This window comes from Oreochromis aureus, linkage group 20 (genome assembly GCF_013358895.1).
Source record: "Oreochromis aureus strain Israel breed Guangdong linkage group 20, ZZ_aureus, whole genome shotgun sequence".
Lineage (NCBI taxonomy): Eukaryota > Metazoa > Chordata > Actinopteri > Cichliformes > Cichlidae > Oreochromis > Oreochromis aureus.
In genome coordinates this window covers 8,720,177-8,737,066 of record NC_052961.1, presented here as the reverse complement: position 1 = coordinate 8,737,066, position 16,890 = coordinate 8,720,177, and the positions used below count along the sequence as shown (strand labels likewise).

Sequence of the window (16,890 nt, the reverse complement as noted above, 5' to 3'; positions counted from 1 at the left end):
CTCTTGATTTAAAAAAAAATTTTTTTTTAGTTTTCATTTAGCATGATATCTCGACTGTACAGATGTTGCACAGGTAGTCCCACTCATCTAGGATGGCACATCAATACATGTCATTGCTAGGTTTGTTGTGTCTCCTAACACAGTCTCAAGAGCATGCAGGAGACTTTAGGAGACATACAGTTATTCTAGGAGAGCTTGACAGTGCCGTAGAAGGTCCCTAAACCATCATCAGGACTGGTATCTGCTCCTTTGTGTAAGGAGGAACAGGCTGAGCACTCCCAGAGGCCTAAAAATGACCTCCAGCAGGGCACCGGTGCGAATCAAACAATGAGAAACAGACTTTATGAGGATGGTCTGAGTGCACGACATCCACTATTGGGACCACTGCCCGATTGGCATTTGCCAAAGAATACTGGAATTGGCAGGTCCATCACTGGTGCCCTGTGCTTTTCACAGATGAGAGCAGGTTCACCTGGTTCACAGTGATGGTCTTGGGCAGCATATCCATGGAGGGATGCTCTACAGGCTATGCAACAGAACCATGACTTTCTAAAAGTCACACTTTAACACACCTATGAAATGAAATGCCACTGCTTAAATTTCATTATGTCCTCAAAGATGAGAAGATAATGGTGCATATGCAAATACTGCTTTTTTAAAGTGTAGAACAACAAAACTCCAAGATGCAGACTTGTGTCAACACTGGCCATCACATGAGCAAATTACTGACCGTTTCCTGCTCTTACAATGCCTCTGGCCTTTCACAGAGATCGGACAAAACTCATCACAGCCATGGCACCATGCACATATACCACTGAGTACATAATATGCTTGAAATACATTCTGACTGAACCAAACAATCATCACATTGTACTTTCAGCAGACACTTTAAGTTGTTAGTGAGACCACAAATATTCTGACATGGAGCAGACTCAATGACCTGACTTAGTTTCAAAGAGGAAACAAGTGTTTTGCTTTAGGTTTTTTTTGGTTTGGTTGTACAAACAGGCAGGTTTTTGGTTTACAGAAACAAGACTGTATTTGTAAGTATCCATCTTACAGGCACAGGCATAACGAGAGCGAAAGAGGAAAAGAAAAACAAGGGGAATTCCACATTTCTACCACTTCTAGAATGAAAATGGTGCAACTCCAATGCACAGTGCATATATCAGTTTATCTCCCAAATGCAGGCTACCACCCTATTACCCCTTAGTTTAAATGCAGAATTCCCCTCTCCCAACTTTCAATGGGAATGAGAGCCTCAGTTGTTGGTGAGAATAAAGACGCTTGGATTGTGATTTTGTGTGCATGTATGTTAGGTAAAAGACAGTTCAGGTGGAGCTTCGAAGGGACATGGGGCCCCTCAAACTCAGACAGGGCCCTGTTAGTCACGGTCGCGTCAGGCAGACTGAATATTTAGATACTGTACCATTCGCCTCGCTAGACTCCAAATTCCTCAGGGCCTCTGGGAAGCTGACGACCTGGCCTGTGTGTGCAGGATATAGCGGTGAGAGTGCAGGAGTAAGACACGTGTAATCATTTAGGGTTAACCCTCCCAGCACTGCATGCTGGGAGCAAACTGTTCGATGTACGATGGGCTTTATTTTTTGGAAAATTTGAATCACATGTGCTGTATGTTTGTGACAGTGTGTGCAACCATTTTTGCTTTGATGATGTGTAGCTTTGTCTAAAGGATATACATTTGTGTACTAAGCAGTGTAACGTGAGAAGATATGAGTCACTTTTTGCTCCTGGTTTAGACTGATTTAATGACAACATGCAGTATTTCACCTGATAATACTTCCTCACAGTTGAGACCTGTGTACCCAGGTGTACACACGCACTGGCTGTTGATGCAGATGCCTCCATTCTGGCAATGAAGATTGCTATAGCATGCGTCCTTCACTATCTCGCACCGTTCACCTGCAGGGTCACATATCAATCATGAGTCAAGAAAGGTCACAGGTCACGCTCACACAATTTAAGCTGAGCGACAGGGTTTACTCTTGTTGCTGTTTCCCTTTTTTTAAATGAAAAAATCGTCTTTTTTCTGATCATCAGCATTATTGAAGTTAGGCAGGTCATCTCAAACAGCGTACCAAACAATCATGAAGACATGTGACATTTGCCATGTCTTCTTTTAAGTACTCACCTTCAAATCCATCCTTACAGAGGCACTGGTACTCATACTCAGCACTAGACATGCAGTGACCACCATTCAGACAGGGCCGCCGGTCACATGGGCTGCTGTCCACACATTTACTGATAGATCTGCTCTCTGTGAAGCTGTAGGACAAATCCACCTTCTTGTTGTTGATGGAAACCTAAGCATGTAATACAAACTAATTCAAGCTTCCACATGTTCAAATATATTGTGTAATCGCATCTCATTTTTAGTACACAGAGATCTCACCTCTCCTATGCAGCCCTCAAACATGTCGCTGACATTAGCAGGCTTAGGGAGGATGTCCATGTTGGGCACTCCTCCTATGTACATGAGGGTTTGGATATTGAGGCCCTGGGCTTTGCCTGGAGATGTCTTTCTCTCCACTGGACCTTGGTCGACCCTCAGGTGGCCATCCCTCATGTTCCGCTCAGCCACAACTCTGTGCCACTGCCCCAGAGAGACTGGCTCAGGACTGACAAGTATCGCCTGGCCTGAAAGACAAATACAAAAACTATCAAGTTTAATTTGATATTATTTACAATAAGTAAAGAGTGCCACTTTTCACTGATTTGAAAATTTCTACAACTTCTATATATCATGGAGTGATATTTACAATCAAAATCTATATACTATAGCTACTTTTAGAAACTTTTAATCAACTGTAAAACAGTTTCAGTTTAAGTGTTGTTTTCAAGAAATTGCATGCTCAAAAAACTTTTTTCTCACTCCCATTTCTTCTTGTTGCACGTTGAAGCTCTACTTAGAACCTTGTTGAGATCCAACCATGCAAAATATGATTTTTTGCCATTTTTCAAGTGGTCTTAAAGTTTTAATCAGGACTGTATCACTACCTAAATTGTACATTTGCTTATTTTCAAATAAAAAATAAATATGATTTCTCATTACCTGTGCCCAGTTCATATCTAAACTCTACATGTCCCTTCACCATGGAAATGGCGACGAAATCCTCCACCTTCATTTTTTTCCCACCACAGAAGAACATCAGGCCATCTCTCTGCACTGGCTTGAACTCCAGCTCAACACGCAGGTCATCATGGATGTTGGTCAGAGGAGGATAGGCGATGTATGACTCCACACCATCAAACAGTGGCGTGGTAACCAGTTCCCCTGGGAGGAAATTAATTTAAAAAAAACAACAACTTAATTTCTTATAGCAGTGTTATAAATAATTATATCTGCATATCACTGTGTACCTTACATATTCATCATGACCATTGTAATAATATTTCATAACAGCTAGATTTTTCTGTTTTTATAAAAGACAAAGGTATATTTCAACTTACCATCCATGCATTTATCCCCAAATTTGCCAAGATGGCAGCGGCAGTCGTAGCCAAGGCCATTCGGGCGGTTGATGCAAGTAGCATCTGGTCCACAGGCCTCTGAAAAAGGTGTGAAAAATGATGAGGGCAACACTTTTATTCATTTATAATAATTCCATTAGGAATATTCAGATACTTTGATTCAAATGTGGGGTTAATTAGTGATTCACACTTACCCGAGTGACAGTGGAGAGAAGAGTGGTGCTGACAGTTGCTGCCTGTAAATCCTCTGGGACAGCTGCACTTATACAAACTAGCCTCTGAATCCTCACACATCCCGCCATTCTACAGGGAGTGCAGAATTATTAGGCAAGTTGTATTTTTGAGGAATAATCTTATTATTGAACAACAACCATGTTCTCAATGAACCCAAAAAACTCATTAATATCAAAGCAGAATGTTTTTGGAAGTAGTTTTAGTTTGTTTTTAGTTTTAGCTATTTTAGGGGATATCTGTGTGTGCAGGTGACTATTACTGTGCATAATTATTAGGCAACTCAACAAAAACAAATATATACCCATTTCAATTATTTATTTTTACCAGTGAAACCAATATAACATCTCCACATTCACAAATATACATTTCTGACATTCAAAACAAAAAAAAAACAAATCAGCGACCAATATAGCCACCTTTCTTTGCAAGGACACTCAAAAGCCTGCCATCCATGGATTCTGTCAGTGTTTTGATCTGTTCACCATCAACATTGCGTGCAGCAGCAACCACAGCCTCCCAGACACTGTTCAGAGAGGTGTACTGTTTTCCCTCCTTGTAAATCTCACATTTGATGATGGACCACAGGTTCTCAATGGGGTTCAGATCAGGTGAACAAGGAGGCCATGTCATTAGTTTTTCTTCTTTTATACCCTTTCTTGCCAGCCACGCTGTGGAGTACTTGGACGCGTGTGATGGAGCATTGTCCTGCATGAAAATCATGTTTTTCTTGAAGGATGCAGACTTCTTCCTGTACCACTGCTTGAAGAAGGTGTCTTCCAGAAACTGGCAGTAGGACTGGGAGTTGAGCTTGACTCCATCCTCAACCCGAAAAGGCCCCACAAGCTCATCTTTGATGATACCAGCCCAAACCAGTACTCCACCTCCACCTTGCTGGCGTCTGAGTCGGACTGGAGCTCTCTGCCCTTTACCAATCCAGCCACGGGCCCATCCATCTGGCCCATCAAGACTCACTCTCATTTCATCAGTCCATAAAACCTTAGAAAAATCAGTCTTGAGATATTTCTTGGCCCAGTCTTGACGTTTCAGCTTGTGTGTCTTGTTCAGTGGTGGTCGTCTTTTCAGCCTTTCTTACCTTGGCCATGTCTCTGAGTATTGCACACCTTGTGCTTTTGGGCACTCCAGTGATGTTGCAGCTCTGAAATATGGCCAAACTGGTGGCAAGTGGCATCTTGGCAGCTGCACGCTTGACTTTTCTCAGTTCATGGGCAGTTATTTTGCGCCTTGGTTTTCCACACGCTTCTTGGGACCCTGTTGACTATTTTGAATGAAACGCTTGATTGTTCGATGATCACGCTTCAGAAGCTTTGCAATTTTAAGACTGCTGCATCCCTCTGCAAGATATCTCACTATTTTTGACTTTTCTGAGCCTGTCAAGTCCTTCTTTTGACCCATTTTGCCAAAGGAAAGGAAGTTGCCTAATAATTATGCACACCTGATATAGGGTGTTGATGTCATTAGACCACACCCCTTCTCATTACAGAGATGCACATCACCTAATATGCTTAATTGGTAGTAGGCTTTCGAGCCTATACAGCTTGGAGTAAGACAACATGCATGAAGAGGATGATGTGGACAAAATTATCATTTGCCTAATAATTCTGCACTCCCTGTAATTAAGGATATTACAATTTTTTTACTGGTTATAATAAAATAAAACAGCAAACAAAGAAAGATGTGGATAGATTTAACTGACCTGGCATGGTTTATCTTCGCAGGTAGGACAGTTTGTCACACCAGTAGAGCTGCGGTCAAGGTCTTTAAAGATGATTTCCTCACCCTGGATGAATAGCTGACGAATACAGCCTGCATGGTACCAACACTCAGTAAGGGCAAATCATCACACATATATACAGACCTTTCCCCACATTATAGTTCTGTTATTTAGTAAAGCATGGGATATCTTACCCACAAAACCAGTCTTAATTCCAGCAGTTTTGGCGAGGAGTGTGTAGTTGGGATAACCACCCACATACAGCTCCTCATTGAGATCCAGACCCTGGAACTTGCCCTTATTAACAGAAAAAAGACCACATTAAGTTGCATAAAAAAATGAAGTGCAAATAGCTGATCAGCTGTCTTGCTTTTACACTGAAACTACTGTACCTGTGAGCTGCCATTGATGGGCTCTCCTCCATCTACAATAATATATCCTTGGGTGAGGTTGCGATGCAGCTCAACTGTGTGAAACTCTCCCAGTTTAATAGGGTGCGGGTCACGTATGGTGGCCATGCCAGAGCCCACATCAAACCTACGATAACAAGAGATTTTAAAAATCCATACATCTTCTTAAGGTCATATTAAGGACCTGTCCATTTTTAAAATTATAGCAATAGTATTTATGATAACAAATTTAAAGTGATTTAAACTGACCGGAATTCCAAGCGGCCACCCACAAGCCCCAGAGAGATAAAGTCAGCTCCTGTAGTCCTTCTTTGGCCATTGTAGAGAATCATACCTGCACAGCAAGAAGACTCAACACTAGTACAAAGTTGATTCTAGATAATTCCCCCCACAATAATATCCATCTTAATAAGTAAAAAAAACCTACTAGATTTATTTAAACACATGTTGTTATTTCAAGAATATCCTTGTCTCAGTGGTGCATAATTTCTCTTTTTCAGCTGTGCTTTGATTTAATGGCACTGCTTTCAGAGTATTTACACGATATACAAGAAACTTATTAGGATGGATATTGGTTGCAGTATCATTCAGACAGGAAGTGAACTGAAAGCTGGATGGTAAAGCAGCATGCTAGGGTGACACGAGTATAAAGCCAACCAAAGCCATGTTACAAACAGTCCTCCTATCACTGGGCTGCAAAATGGAACCAGTCACATCATAATAGCATATTCTTCTGTTTGTTTTCTCTACATGCTGGAAATATACATGCTTATATGAGGCTCATGGGGAAATGCGAACATGCAATCTTGCATGTCTACCTTTATCATTACTGAAAATGGGTGATCAACATGTTAAAAAAAATAAGGATACTGCAAAACATGTAATGTAAACATTAATAATTATTCATTTGTCATTAATCTGAGGCTGCACTTACATAATTTTAAGATCTTATAAAGACCTGATCATTTTTATTAATTCCTGTTATGTAAAAACTTTACCATTTAAAGAGTGTGTAACATAAATTTGATCCTCTAAATATATGTAAGCTTACAATCGTGCAAGCAATTGTGTCAAAAATGTTAACAGCATGATCAGATTGCTCATGCAATTCATTTAGTTTAGTTTTTTTTTGCTACAATTTGCTACCTGATGGGTTTGACTTTGGCTTCACATGTGCATTTGTAATATTGTTCTTCCTTATACATACAATCATTTGAAGCACAGCTGATTTGTACATAGCTTTGAAGCGGATGAACAAGACTAGGATGTGAAAGCAGACTTGTAACCAAGCTTTTTTAATACTGATCACAATAAAAATACCAAAAGTGTTCTTGGAATCATGAATGAAAACTCAGTACAAAAACATTGGCCATGCACCATGTCGAATCTGTTTCACAGCCCCAAATCAGCTCTGAGCTGGATGCATTATGGGAAAATCTGATGCAGCCAAAAAGCAATACTGCCAACATCAGCCTTGAGTTCCTGAGATTCTCAAGCACTGAGACTCACCAGCGTACAATATGAGACCTTCCCACCACACGGGTGAGATGTGAGAGAGATGGAAGGGACAGGAGACGGAGTGAAATTACACATGAGGAGATATGAAAAGTATACTACACAACAATGTGCAAGATTTAACAAAAAAGAAATGCAAACTATATACTATGCAATTAAAGCAGATTTAAGTATGCACATCCTTACCATCAACGTTATCAGGTCTAAAGTTGACCTTAATATTGAAAGCTTTATAAGCATTTTTGATTGTTGGCAGGGTGAGGTACGACAAGGGTTCCTGGGCAAAATATGGCATCACTCTCTCTGCAAAAAAACAACAAGAAAAAGAATCACATTATAGCTAACGCAGGCTTTTCTTTGGTTCATACTCACAACTATTTACTAATATCTCAACTCCCCACACTAACCATGGACTTCAAGTGTAGTAAAGGACTCCACTTTGCCCTGCTTGTTTGAGGCTGTACAGACATATGTGCCAGAATCCTCATGGGTGACCCGAGGAACTGTCAGCACGTTGGCTTCTTGGAAACACTTAGCAGGAAGCTCCCTATCAAGCTAGATAAACAAAAACAAAACAGATTTGTACGTAAAACACACTATCCACATATTTTTTAAATAAGGTTTGACCAAAGAGAGACTTTAGCCTCAATAATCTATCTTAACAATGTCTGCTAGGCTACCTTAGACCATTTGATATCAGGAACGGGATATCCTGAGGCCACACAAGGCAAGACTGCATCTGACCCGACCGCAACCTCCTTCGTTTTTGGCAGAGCAGCAATTTGAGGAAGGGCTGTGCAAACAAGTTAGGAATTGAAATGATGATGAGTGGGAGCTTAAGTCATTAATATGTTTGAAAGTGCAAGCATCTGACTATGTGATGAAAGGGAAAAATGTCCCATTATTAACTCACACTGGACATTCAGGACCACTTGAGACTGTACTGAGCCCACATCATTGGTGGCTGTGCAGCGGTACTGTCCAGCATCGGCCTCTGTCACCTGTTCAATCTTCAGCATGCCACCCTTCACTACAATGTGAGGTGGCAGAGACCCACCGACTTTGCTCCACTTTACTGTGGGCTCTGGGTCACCAACAGCCTGGCATTCAAACTCCACAGAGTTCCCAATCATAACTGTCTGCACTGAGGTACGCACATTGATCATGACCTTTGGCAAGGCTGTGGAAAAAAAAATAACAAAGATGAATAAGGTTGGAACTGGTTTGGATAAAGCAGTGTATACATTAGCGTATACACAAAGGACGTAACAGACCTTGGATTGTCAAACGAGCAGAGTCCTGTGCTTGACCATACACGCTGCTGGCTCGGCAGATATAAACACCTTCATTGCTTTGCTCTAGGTTTTCAATCCTGCAGGAAAAGGTGATTTGAAAAAAGTTTGAACACATATTATAGAACATTTAAGGGACTTAATTATTTTACTTTTGGTTCTATAGACCTCAGTTGTTGTAGAAAAAAACCCATTACAAACATATCAACAAACTACACTGTCGTGCCGCAGAGTGTATTTATCACAATTAACAAAGGCACTGCAGTTTATTTTTAGCTCATTCCTTATGTACAAGCCTCCTGCCTGAAATAAACACAAGCACGCCAAATCCACATCTGAACATAGTCCCCATAAATTCATCATATTTTTTCCTTTATACGCAGTTTTCAAAATCTGCCTTTAAAAATTAAAATCACATAACTGTAACTTAAAAAAAATGTTCAGTAGGAGCAAATTTACCTTAACAGAGACAATATAGAAAACTCAAAATGCATTAAGAGATTGATTCATGTGTTGACTGAATTGATGCACATATGTTGACTTGACAAAAGCCAAAGTACACAATATCACCTCACCTTTAGGTAGATCTTTTAAGTATATTATGTTTAATTTGTTTTGGGAAGACTAAGATGTAAAGACTAAACTTTCAGGACACACAAACATCCACACACGTTATTAATTATGACTTCTTTTCCATTTTCATTAATCCAAAACGAATTACCTGAGCACTCCATCCTTGATGTGGCTGTTTGGTGGCAGGGCTTCTCCTTCCTTTAGCCACTCAATCTTGGTTTCTACACCACCTGCTGCTGAACAGGTGAACTCCACAGCACTGCCCTGGGCTTTTACTTCAACCTGTGGTGCTACACGCACTGCCAACGGAGCTACAGAAAGGAAAGAGGAATGTGGTCTAGGTTTCGCTGTGACACAGCACATAACTGTTACTGCTCCTCTCTTGAAATTTTTCACAAGGAGAATTATGAGTAGTATTTATTTTAGACTACTGGCCTAACTCACATCTGACTGTGACTTTTGCAATCACTTCACTGTTGCCCACTTTGTTGCTGGCCACACACTTGTAGTTTCCAGCATCCTCAGAGGTAGCTAGGTTTATCTGGAGGTCCCCTTCCCTAACCTCAGCCCTTGGCGAGAGGTTTCCATCCAGCTTGGTCCAAGTATAGGTCAAAGGAGGAGTTCCATGGGCCAGGCATTGCAACCTGATCACCTCCCCAACCCGCACAGCCACATCATTAGGCACAGAGGTGGCATATGGAGGAGCTAGAGACAGGAGAGGAAAAACTCAGTAGGTTAACTATGGACTGCAAAACTAATTTAAATCCAGAGTAGTACAAGCATGCCCAGACAGACTCTGAAAAGTGACTACAAAAGCAACAATGGAAATACAGACACTCACTCTCTACATCTAACGTAATGGTAACTTCAGTGGTTCCCATGTTGTTGGTGGCACTGCAAATGTATTCTCCAGAGTCTTGTCTGCCAACGTTTTGCAACACCAAGCTGTTGTTCACAATCCTGTTCCCCCAAGGCAGAGGGGACCGCAGCTTGGTCCACTTGATTTCTGGGGCAGGGAAGCCTACCAAAAGACAAAGCAGGGAAATAAATATATTCTTTTCAGCTGGGCTTGAAACGGACACTTTCAAGCTGTTTACTTCTTGCAGTATTCACTTAAAATGAAGCTGATTCTACAGGTTTTACCTTTTTATAGTACTACAACATAAAAACTGTCAAAGTGTATTCATAAAAAGGTTTCAGATGAATTCAAAATAACTTCTCTGCAGGCATTACCGTGGGCCTCACAGCGCAGTGTTGCAGTCTGACCCTCCACTACAATCATAAGCGGTTCAGGAACAAAGGCCCTGGGCACTGTAGGCAACTGGGATCCTCCCTCGACAACTACTTCCACCCTGGTCTCAGTAGTACCTTCATTGTTTCGAGCTGCACACACATATGTGCCACTGTCTTCTGGACGTGCTGCTAGTATCTGAAAAAAGGACATAATTAACACACATAATATTAAAATAAATAGACAAGCACTGACTTTGAAGCTGGGTCTTTAAGTAGGAAAACGGGGAGAAATTTGGATTGTTTTGAAAATTTTGACAGTGGTATAAGAATATCAGTACCTGCATGACTGCGTTGGACTCCATGGGCACAGGACTGCTCAGTATTACCTTGCGGTTGTTGTCAAGCCTGTGCCATGAAACCGAGGGGCGGGGCTCTCCTGAAGCTTGGCATTCAAGGTTAATGGGCTCACCCACCCTAATCTGCACAGGCCCGACAGGGGTTACCGTGGCCACAGGAGCCTCTGAAGGTACATACGCACAATATTGGTATGGAGTGCTGATATTTAAGCAGCCACTAGAGGGAACCATCGTGCAAACCAGTTTGATTAAAGTGCTGAATGACATGCATGCAGCTTACCCTTAACAATCAAAGACACTATGGTGTGCGTGATGCCGAATGGGTTGCTTGCCACACAGCGATAGGCACCATGGTTGATGGTGCGTGCATTGGTAATGGTAATAACAGAACCATCAGAGCTAACTTTGACATTGTCTGCAGAACACAGTGGCAAATGAAACATTAAATTAGCTTTAAAAACTGAAGAAGACATTTAAAAAATTTGTACTCAGCACTACAAAATCAGCAGTAGTGATCTCTTAATGGCTAGTATAGCCAAAAGGAAAGACAGCAGTGATACTCACTGGTACAAACAGGTATCTAGTTACAGTGTGAACCTTTTTGGCGGTGTGGGATTTGAAACAAGTAAAACTTCAGGTGAAAGGAGAGTACTAATGAAAACTCATTTAGAGTTGCTCTTTCACATCAAATCTGGAAAATGTTAAGAAAATCAGTTTGGGTGCTGTCTGAACATTTTCTACTTTCATTTAGCAGAAAATACTTTGTATTAGTCATATTTTTAATACTAGAAATGCTCTGTGTGATTTAGGCTAAGAGGCTGCTTGACGAGAGCGTGGAGGACGAAGTACACAGAAGCTTTGAATTCAATGTCCCACCTTTGAGCAATCTGACATAATATGGACATGTGATTTGTGACTTTCAGGTTAAAGATTTTTTATTGTCCAATGTAACTGAGGTGGACATGTGGTAACATTTAGAAAAGTTCACTAAGTTACTATAGTAAATGTGTGAAAACACCCTGTTTTTTTTCCTTAAATCTCAGAAAACTCTCGAAAACATTCAAATATGTTTTTCTAGTCCCCAAGTAAACCCTTGGTTTCACTCTAAAAGCTTTCACTCTAGAAAATATGAATATTGATTGATCATATTTATAAGCAAGTATCAAATTTAGTCATGGAGAATGTTATTATAATGAAAAGGATGCTTTCTGAAAAGCTCCCTGAATAAAGTTTAAAATTAGTGATTAAACAAAACATAATATGAAGGGTGAACTGCAGCTGTAACTGATTGTAAATAATCATGTCATAAAACCAGTAGTCATTAAGCAGGTTTTGTTCTTTAAAAGCGGTTTGAGCACAGTAATTACCTGGCAGTGGCTTGTTACTGGCCAGTTTCCACTCCAGTCTAACAGGCTGGGCTCCACTGTACACATTGCATTTGAAGCTGGCTGACTCCCCTACACGCACCGCAGCGCTGTGGGGTTCAATGGCAATGATTGGGCTCTGCTGGCCTGCAGCAGAAAGCAGTGGTTTTGACTCTGGACAAAATCTCTTTGAACAATCTCATTCATTTAACTGATATACTAGTCACAAAAACATGAAGCAACAGATTCAGCATGGTGATGGGTTACACTGGCAGCTGGGAAAGTAACTCAAACATCACTGAAGTCAAGGAAGAAGTGAATGAGGATGAGCTCATGGGATAGTTGCAGGAAAAATAATTCAATCTGAGGTCACACTGGGCAACACTGGAAACTGAAAATGGAAAGTTCATTCATGAAGTAAAGCAGTGAGAACAACACCTTCCCATGTAATGCCTTGTTTCGCCCAGCTGCTGACGGATGCTGGCAAATAAAAATCCCTGGTACTGTCAATCTCAAGCATGGCGAACACAGTGAGCTTAAACAATGTGAAAAAACCCAATGGGCTCCTATATTACTCAGTCTGTCAGTCAGTGTTTATAACAGAACTTAGGAAACAATCAAATATTTAAACTGAGTCGTTTTACTATTTCATAAAAAATATTAGATTATTTTGCATCTAATGTCAGCAGCACATCAAAAAACAGACTGGGCAAAAAAGACTGGAAAAGTAAGTGTATGTAAAAAGAGTATCTTTTCATAGATTCTCTGAAATAAAGAGGGACACAATTTCAGAAAAATGTTCCTCAACGTACAATTGTGAATTCTGAATCTCTCATATTATGGAGGTGCATTAATGCCTATAGAATGGGCAGCTTGCACATCTGGAAAGGCACCATCAATGCTGAAAGATACATACACTTTTTAAACTTTTTTTTCACTTTTTAAAAACATGTTGCACACCATGAAATAAAAAAAATACAACAATGTGTTTCTGCCATCAAATTCCAAATAAGCTAATACTTTTCTCAAAATGGTACGTTTTCTCGGTTTAAACATTTGATATGTTTTCTGTGTTCTACTGTGAATAAAATATCAGTTTATGAGATCTGAAAATCACTACATTCTATGTGGACTGATATTTCACACAGTGTCCCAACTCTTTTGGAAGTGGGCTTGTATCACCTGAATGAGGCTCTCAGTGCCACACAAACTTACGTGAAGAAGACGAAGTAACAGACACAGAGACAGAGGCCTGATGGACATGAGATCCAGAGCCGCCGGGGTTTCCTTGTACGCGACAGATATACTCTCCTGAGTCGTCTGCGGTAGCTGACAGGATTCGTAGCTGACTGCCCACAACCTGCACAAAGGAATCGAGTCACTTCAACTGAACTTGCAAGATGAAATTACCACCTTAGATTTACTACTGGCGAAAAAAAAAAAAAAATCAATACACTAATGAGCAAAACATTATAACCACTCACTAATGAAGCCAATATAATTGATTATTATGTCTCAACATTACATGTTAAGCTCAGGAATATATTCACACAAGTTACGGGAAATTTAATGATAGTTACTAACATAAAGTATGCTGTTGTATATAGGGCTGCAAATTCACAGACCAGGGACTGAACTACATTTGGAGCAATGGAAGGAAGCCAGCTGATTCCCTTCTCTTTGAAATCGTGTGAACAGCTAACATTTACCAGGGGAAGCAATGCCACCAGGATGCACTGTGGGAAGGATGAACCCGACAGCTAATTTCCCCAGATGAAAATCAAACTGAGCATCTGTGAGCTGCTCTGGAACAACAAGTCTGTCATCACATTGAAACTTAGGGGAGTTAAAGGATTTGCAGTTTATATCTTGTTGCCAGATACCACAAGGCCTGAAAAGTCAATTCTTTGGTGGTTCGCAGCTGTTTTGACAGATGTGTCCATCTAGATTATTTTGTGTGACATGCTCAGTTTTGGAGATATCAGCTTTGGAAATCTCAGCCTTTTCTTGAATATAATGGAACTAGATGGCACACCTTTCTGGTGGTCAAAGCATTAAAAAAAAGTCAGCAGTAATGTCTCGTTCCAAATCTTTAAGTGTTTTCTTACTATTTACTGTTTTTACAAAGTTCTTTTGTCTGAAATACATGCTAACTGTGCATACTTTTACACTGACTTTGGCAAGAACCACTATCCTTGTGATTGTATAGTATGTACTGTATGTATGTTGAGTGAGTCTAAGTCAAAGAACCAAATTTATGTTAAGTTATATAGCTTATTTTCCCTTGCTAGCATATAAGATATCTCTTATCAAATGGAGGAACAATGACGCACAATGTGTGATTACCTGGTGATTGGCAGAGAGGTGTCCACTAGCTTTGGTCCAGATGACAGGGGGAGGAGGATTTCCTGGCGCAAAACAATTGAGCTCCAGATTCTGGCCTACTTGGACATCAGCTATGGATGGTTGGATGCTCACCACATTATAGCTATGATCAGCTGGATGGCACAAACATAAATAGTTAAGCTGCACTGTGTTTTTATCCGTCAGAGTATTCATAGTAAAACACAATAAAATAAAATTAAAATTCAGAGTTGTGTCTGAGACACGGATGACTTTAGTTTGACTACCATGCTGTCTTACCTTTGTGCACGCTGACTTTAATGGGAGCACTATTTGAGCCAACGCTGTTGCTGCCGACACACATATAAGTACCGGAGTCGGCCACTTTGATATTAGGGATGAACAGAGTACCGATGTCGGTGCGGTCATTACGAGCCTGCAGAGGACATACAAAAATGAGACAAACTTAGAAACTACGTTACCATTCGTTTGTGAAATAATACAAAACAAGCATTATTTTACTTATATTTGCCTTGTAGTTGACAAGGATAAATCATAAACTGACAGAGCACATTACTTACCTGTGTCCCTTGAAACAGCACAAATATAATATTGCTGATTGAGTCACATTACTAGCTAACAGCTAATAGCAACACAAAAGCGCTATAGCATAGGTCTTAAAGACGAGACAAGAGCTGTTATTACTATAGTTTGTACAGTTGTTTATGAATTTGGTGACACTGTCCATCGTACATGGAAGTGTAAAAAGTAGTGCCAGCTTTACTACGATGACTGTTATGATTTGTTAATAGTCCATGATCAGTGATAATTACAGCACTGTGCACTCATCTTGAGGGACTTTTCTTTATATTTTTTTCCCAAGCTTCCAGCAGCCTTCTTGATTTTTTTTTAAGTGGTCTCTTCTCTATTTTCTCTTAAGAAGGTCTTTCAAAATTCTTTGAACATTGGCTGTTTTTTAAAAAAAATCTTTTTAAACCATTTGCAAAGGATTGATTTTTGTCTTTTAAGCCACTTACCACTTACCAAGTCTAAAAAACTAGAGCAAATAAACAGTATCTGTTTAGGAACAGATGCTGCAGACCACTTCAAGAATCTACAAAAAAAATGTTGCTTAAGAGAGTTCAGTCTGTGTTGAATCATAAAAGTGGGAATCCCAAATATTAACTTTGGAGCTGGTTTAAGATTGAACAAACTGTTTTTGCCTTACATAATGTACCTCAATTTACGTTTGCACATGTTTCAATAAATCACTGTACCTATTTTCAACTTTCCTAGCAAAATATAAAGAAATGTGGGGTGGCTCAAAACTTTTTGCACAGTACTGTAAATTTACTACAGCTTACTGCTGGTGATCATCAAAATGATGAAAAAATTACGACAGTTAGAAAAGACAGTTTGTGACAGTAAGCATTTTAAAACAGGTCTAAACTTTATATCCACCATCAAATATCTTAAAACAACTTCACCACTCATATTTACGAGCTCTAAAGACTTTTCGGCTCATGACTTATCAACTTGACTTGTTTGTACTCTACTCCACATGGCAGCCAGATGCCCAGCAAAGCTGAAAATGAGCTTGTATTAAGTTTGGAAACACCTTAGATGGGAGGAGAAACAGAAAGGGGTTGGTCTGGGGAGGGATTACTGTATCCGGGGGGTGTCGGGGCATCCATGGACAAAGCTGCTTAGCTTCGGACCATTCAACCGTGAGGGAGGCTAAACCGAGCAGTGGCTGAGGCGGGCCCTGGCTCAATGTGTGTCTGAACCCATTGACAAGTTTTCAAAGCAAGCTGTTTGCTAGAGCATACAGAATTTCTGCGTGGTCGCACGGCAGAGCCCGGCTCCCCCTGGGAAAGGCTGACACAACGCAGTGGCTCTCTGAGGCAGAACTAAACAGGCCCCGAAGCCCTTGTCGAGCCGAGGAGGGCCGGTCAGAATCCAGACTAACACAAAACCCTCTGGGCAGGGGGGCAGAGGGCTACGCCTGGCATAGAGAAAAATATGTCTGAAATACCTACAGTACCTACTGTATACTTAGTGCTGTTAATACACTCAATGGAATGATGAGGGTCAACTGGGTGCTGAGAACCCAAACATTTCAGGGATGGTATGATATGGACAGCACAAAAACAGGACACCATGGAACGCCTTTATTATTAAAACATAATTTAAAAACAAGTACTACATGGGAGTACACTAAGAAGGCAACCAGGCCAAGCTAGTTGGTTTTAATGTATTTGGCACCAATGCCACAATGACTTAGTGAGTAGCTGTGACAAATTAACATGGTTTACAAGGTGTGAATCAAGGACACGTTTGATCATG

The 16,890-nt window shown here is 40.5% G+C and overlaps 1 protein-coding gene across 6 annotated transcripts in view; it reads right to left on the bottom strand.

Moving 5' to 3' along the window:
* Window positions 1-16,890, bottom strand: part of hspg2 (heparan sulfate proteoglycan 2) — a 94,838-nt gene that overhangs the window by 5,988 nt on the left and 71,960 nt on the right. For 3 of the 6 annotated variants that reach the window (XM_039604040.1, XM_039604042.1, XM_039604044.1), the window contains 27 exons: window positions 14,845-14,980; window positions 14,548-14,699; window positions 13,417-13,561; window positions 12,205-12,348; window positions 11,118-11,252; window positions 10,820-11,001; window positions 10,482-10,677; window positions 10,090-10,269; window positions 9,693-9,953; window positions 9,397-9,559; window positions 8,658-8,755; window positions 8,297-8,563; window positions 8,064-8,176; window positions 7,791-7,938; window positions 7,570-7,686; window positions 7,378-7,395; window positions 6,118-6,202; window positions 5,851-5,995; window positions 5,653-5,755; window positions 5,441-5,550; window positions 3,687-3,795; window positions 3,472-3,570; window positions 3,074-3,295; window positions 2,414-2,658; window positions 2,153-2,324; window positions 1,792-1,923; window positions 1,430-1,486 (listed from right to left, as the gene is read on the bottom strand). In XM_039604040.1, coding sequence (XP_039459974.1) covers window positions 1,430-1,486; window positions 1,792-1,923; window positions 2,153-2,324; window positions 2,414-2,658; window positions 3,074-3,295; window positions 3,472-3,570; window positions 3,687-3,795; window positions 5,441-5,550; window positions 5,653-5,755; window positions 5,851-5,995; window positions 6,118-6,202; window positions 7,378-7,395; window positions 7,570-7,686; window positions 7,791-7,938; window positions 8,064-8,176; window positions 8,297-8,563; window positions 8,658-8,755; window positions 9,397-9,559; window positions 9,693-9,953; window positions 10,090-10,269; window positions 10,482-10,677; window positions 10,820-11,001; window positions 11,118-11,252; window positions 12,205-12,348; window positions 13,417-13,561; window positions 14,548-14,699; window positions 14,845-14,980 — 3,934 coding nt within the window. The remainder of the gene's footprint in view (window positions 1-1,429; window positions 1,487-1,791; window positions 1,924-2,152; window positions 2,325-2,413; window positions 2,659-3,073; window positions 3,296-3,471; window positions 3,571-3,686; window positions 3,796-5,440; window positions 5,551-5,652; window positions 5,756-5,850; window positions 5,996-6,117; window positions 6,203-7,377; window positions 7,396-7,569; window positions 7,687-7,790; window positions 7,939-8,063; window positions 8,177-8,296; window positions 8,564-8,657; window positions 8,756-9,396; window positions 9,560-9,692; window positions 9,954-10,089; window positions 10,270-10,481; window positions 10,678-10,819; window positions 11,002-11,117; window positions 11,253-12,204; window positions 12,349-13,416; window positions 13,562-14,547; window positions 14,700-14,844; window positions 14,981-16,890) is intronic. The other 3 variants (XM_039604041.1, XM_039604045.1, XM_039604043.1) reach the window with 2 other exon arrangements.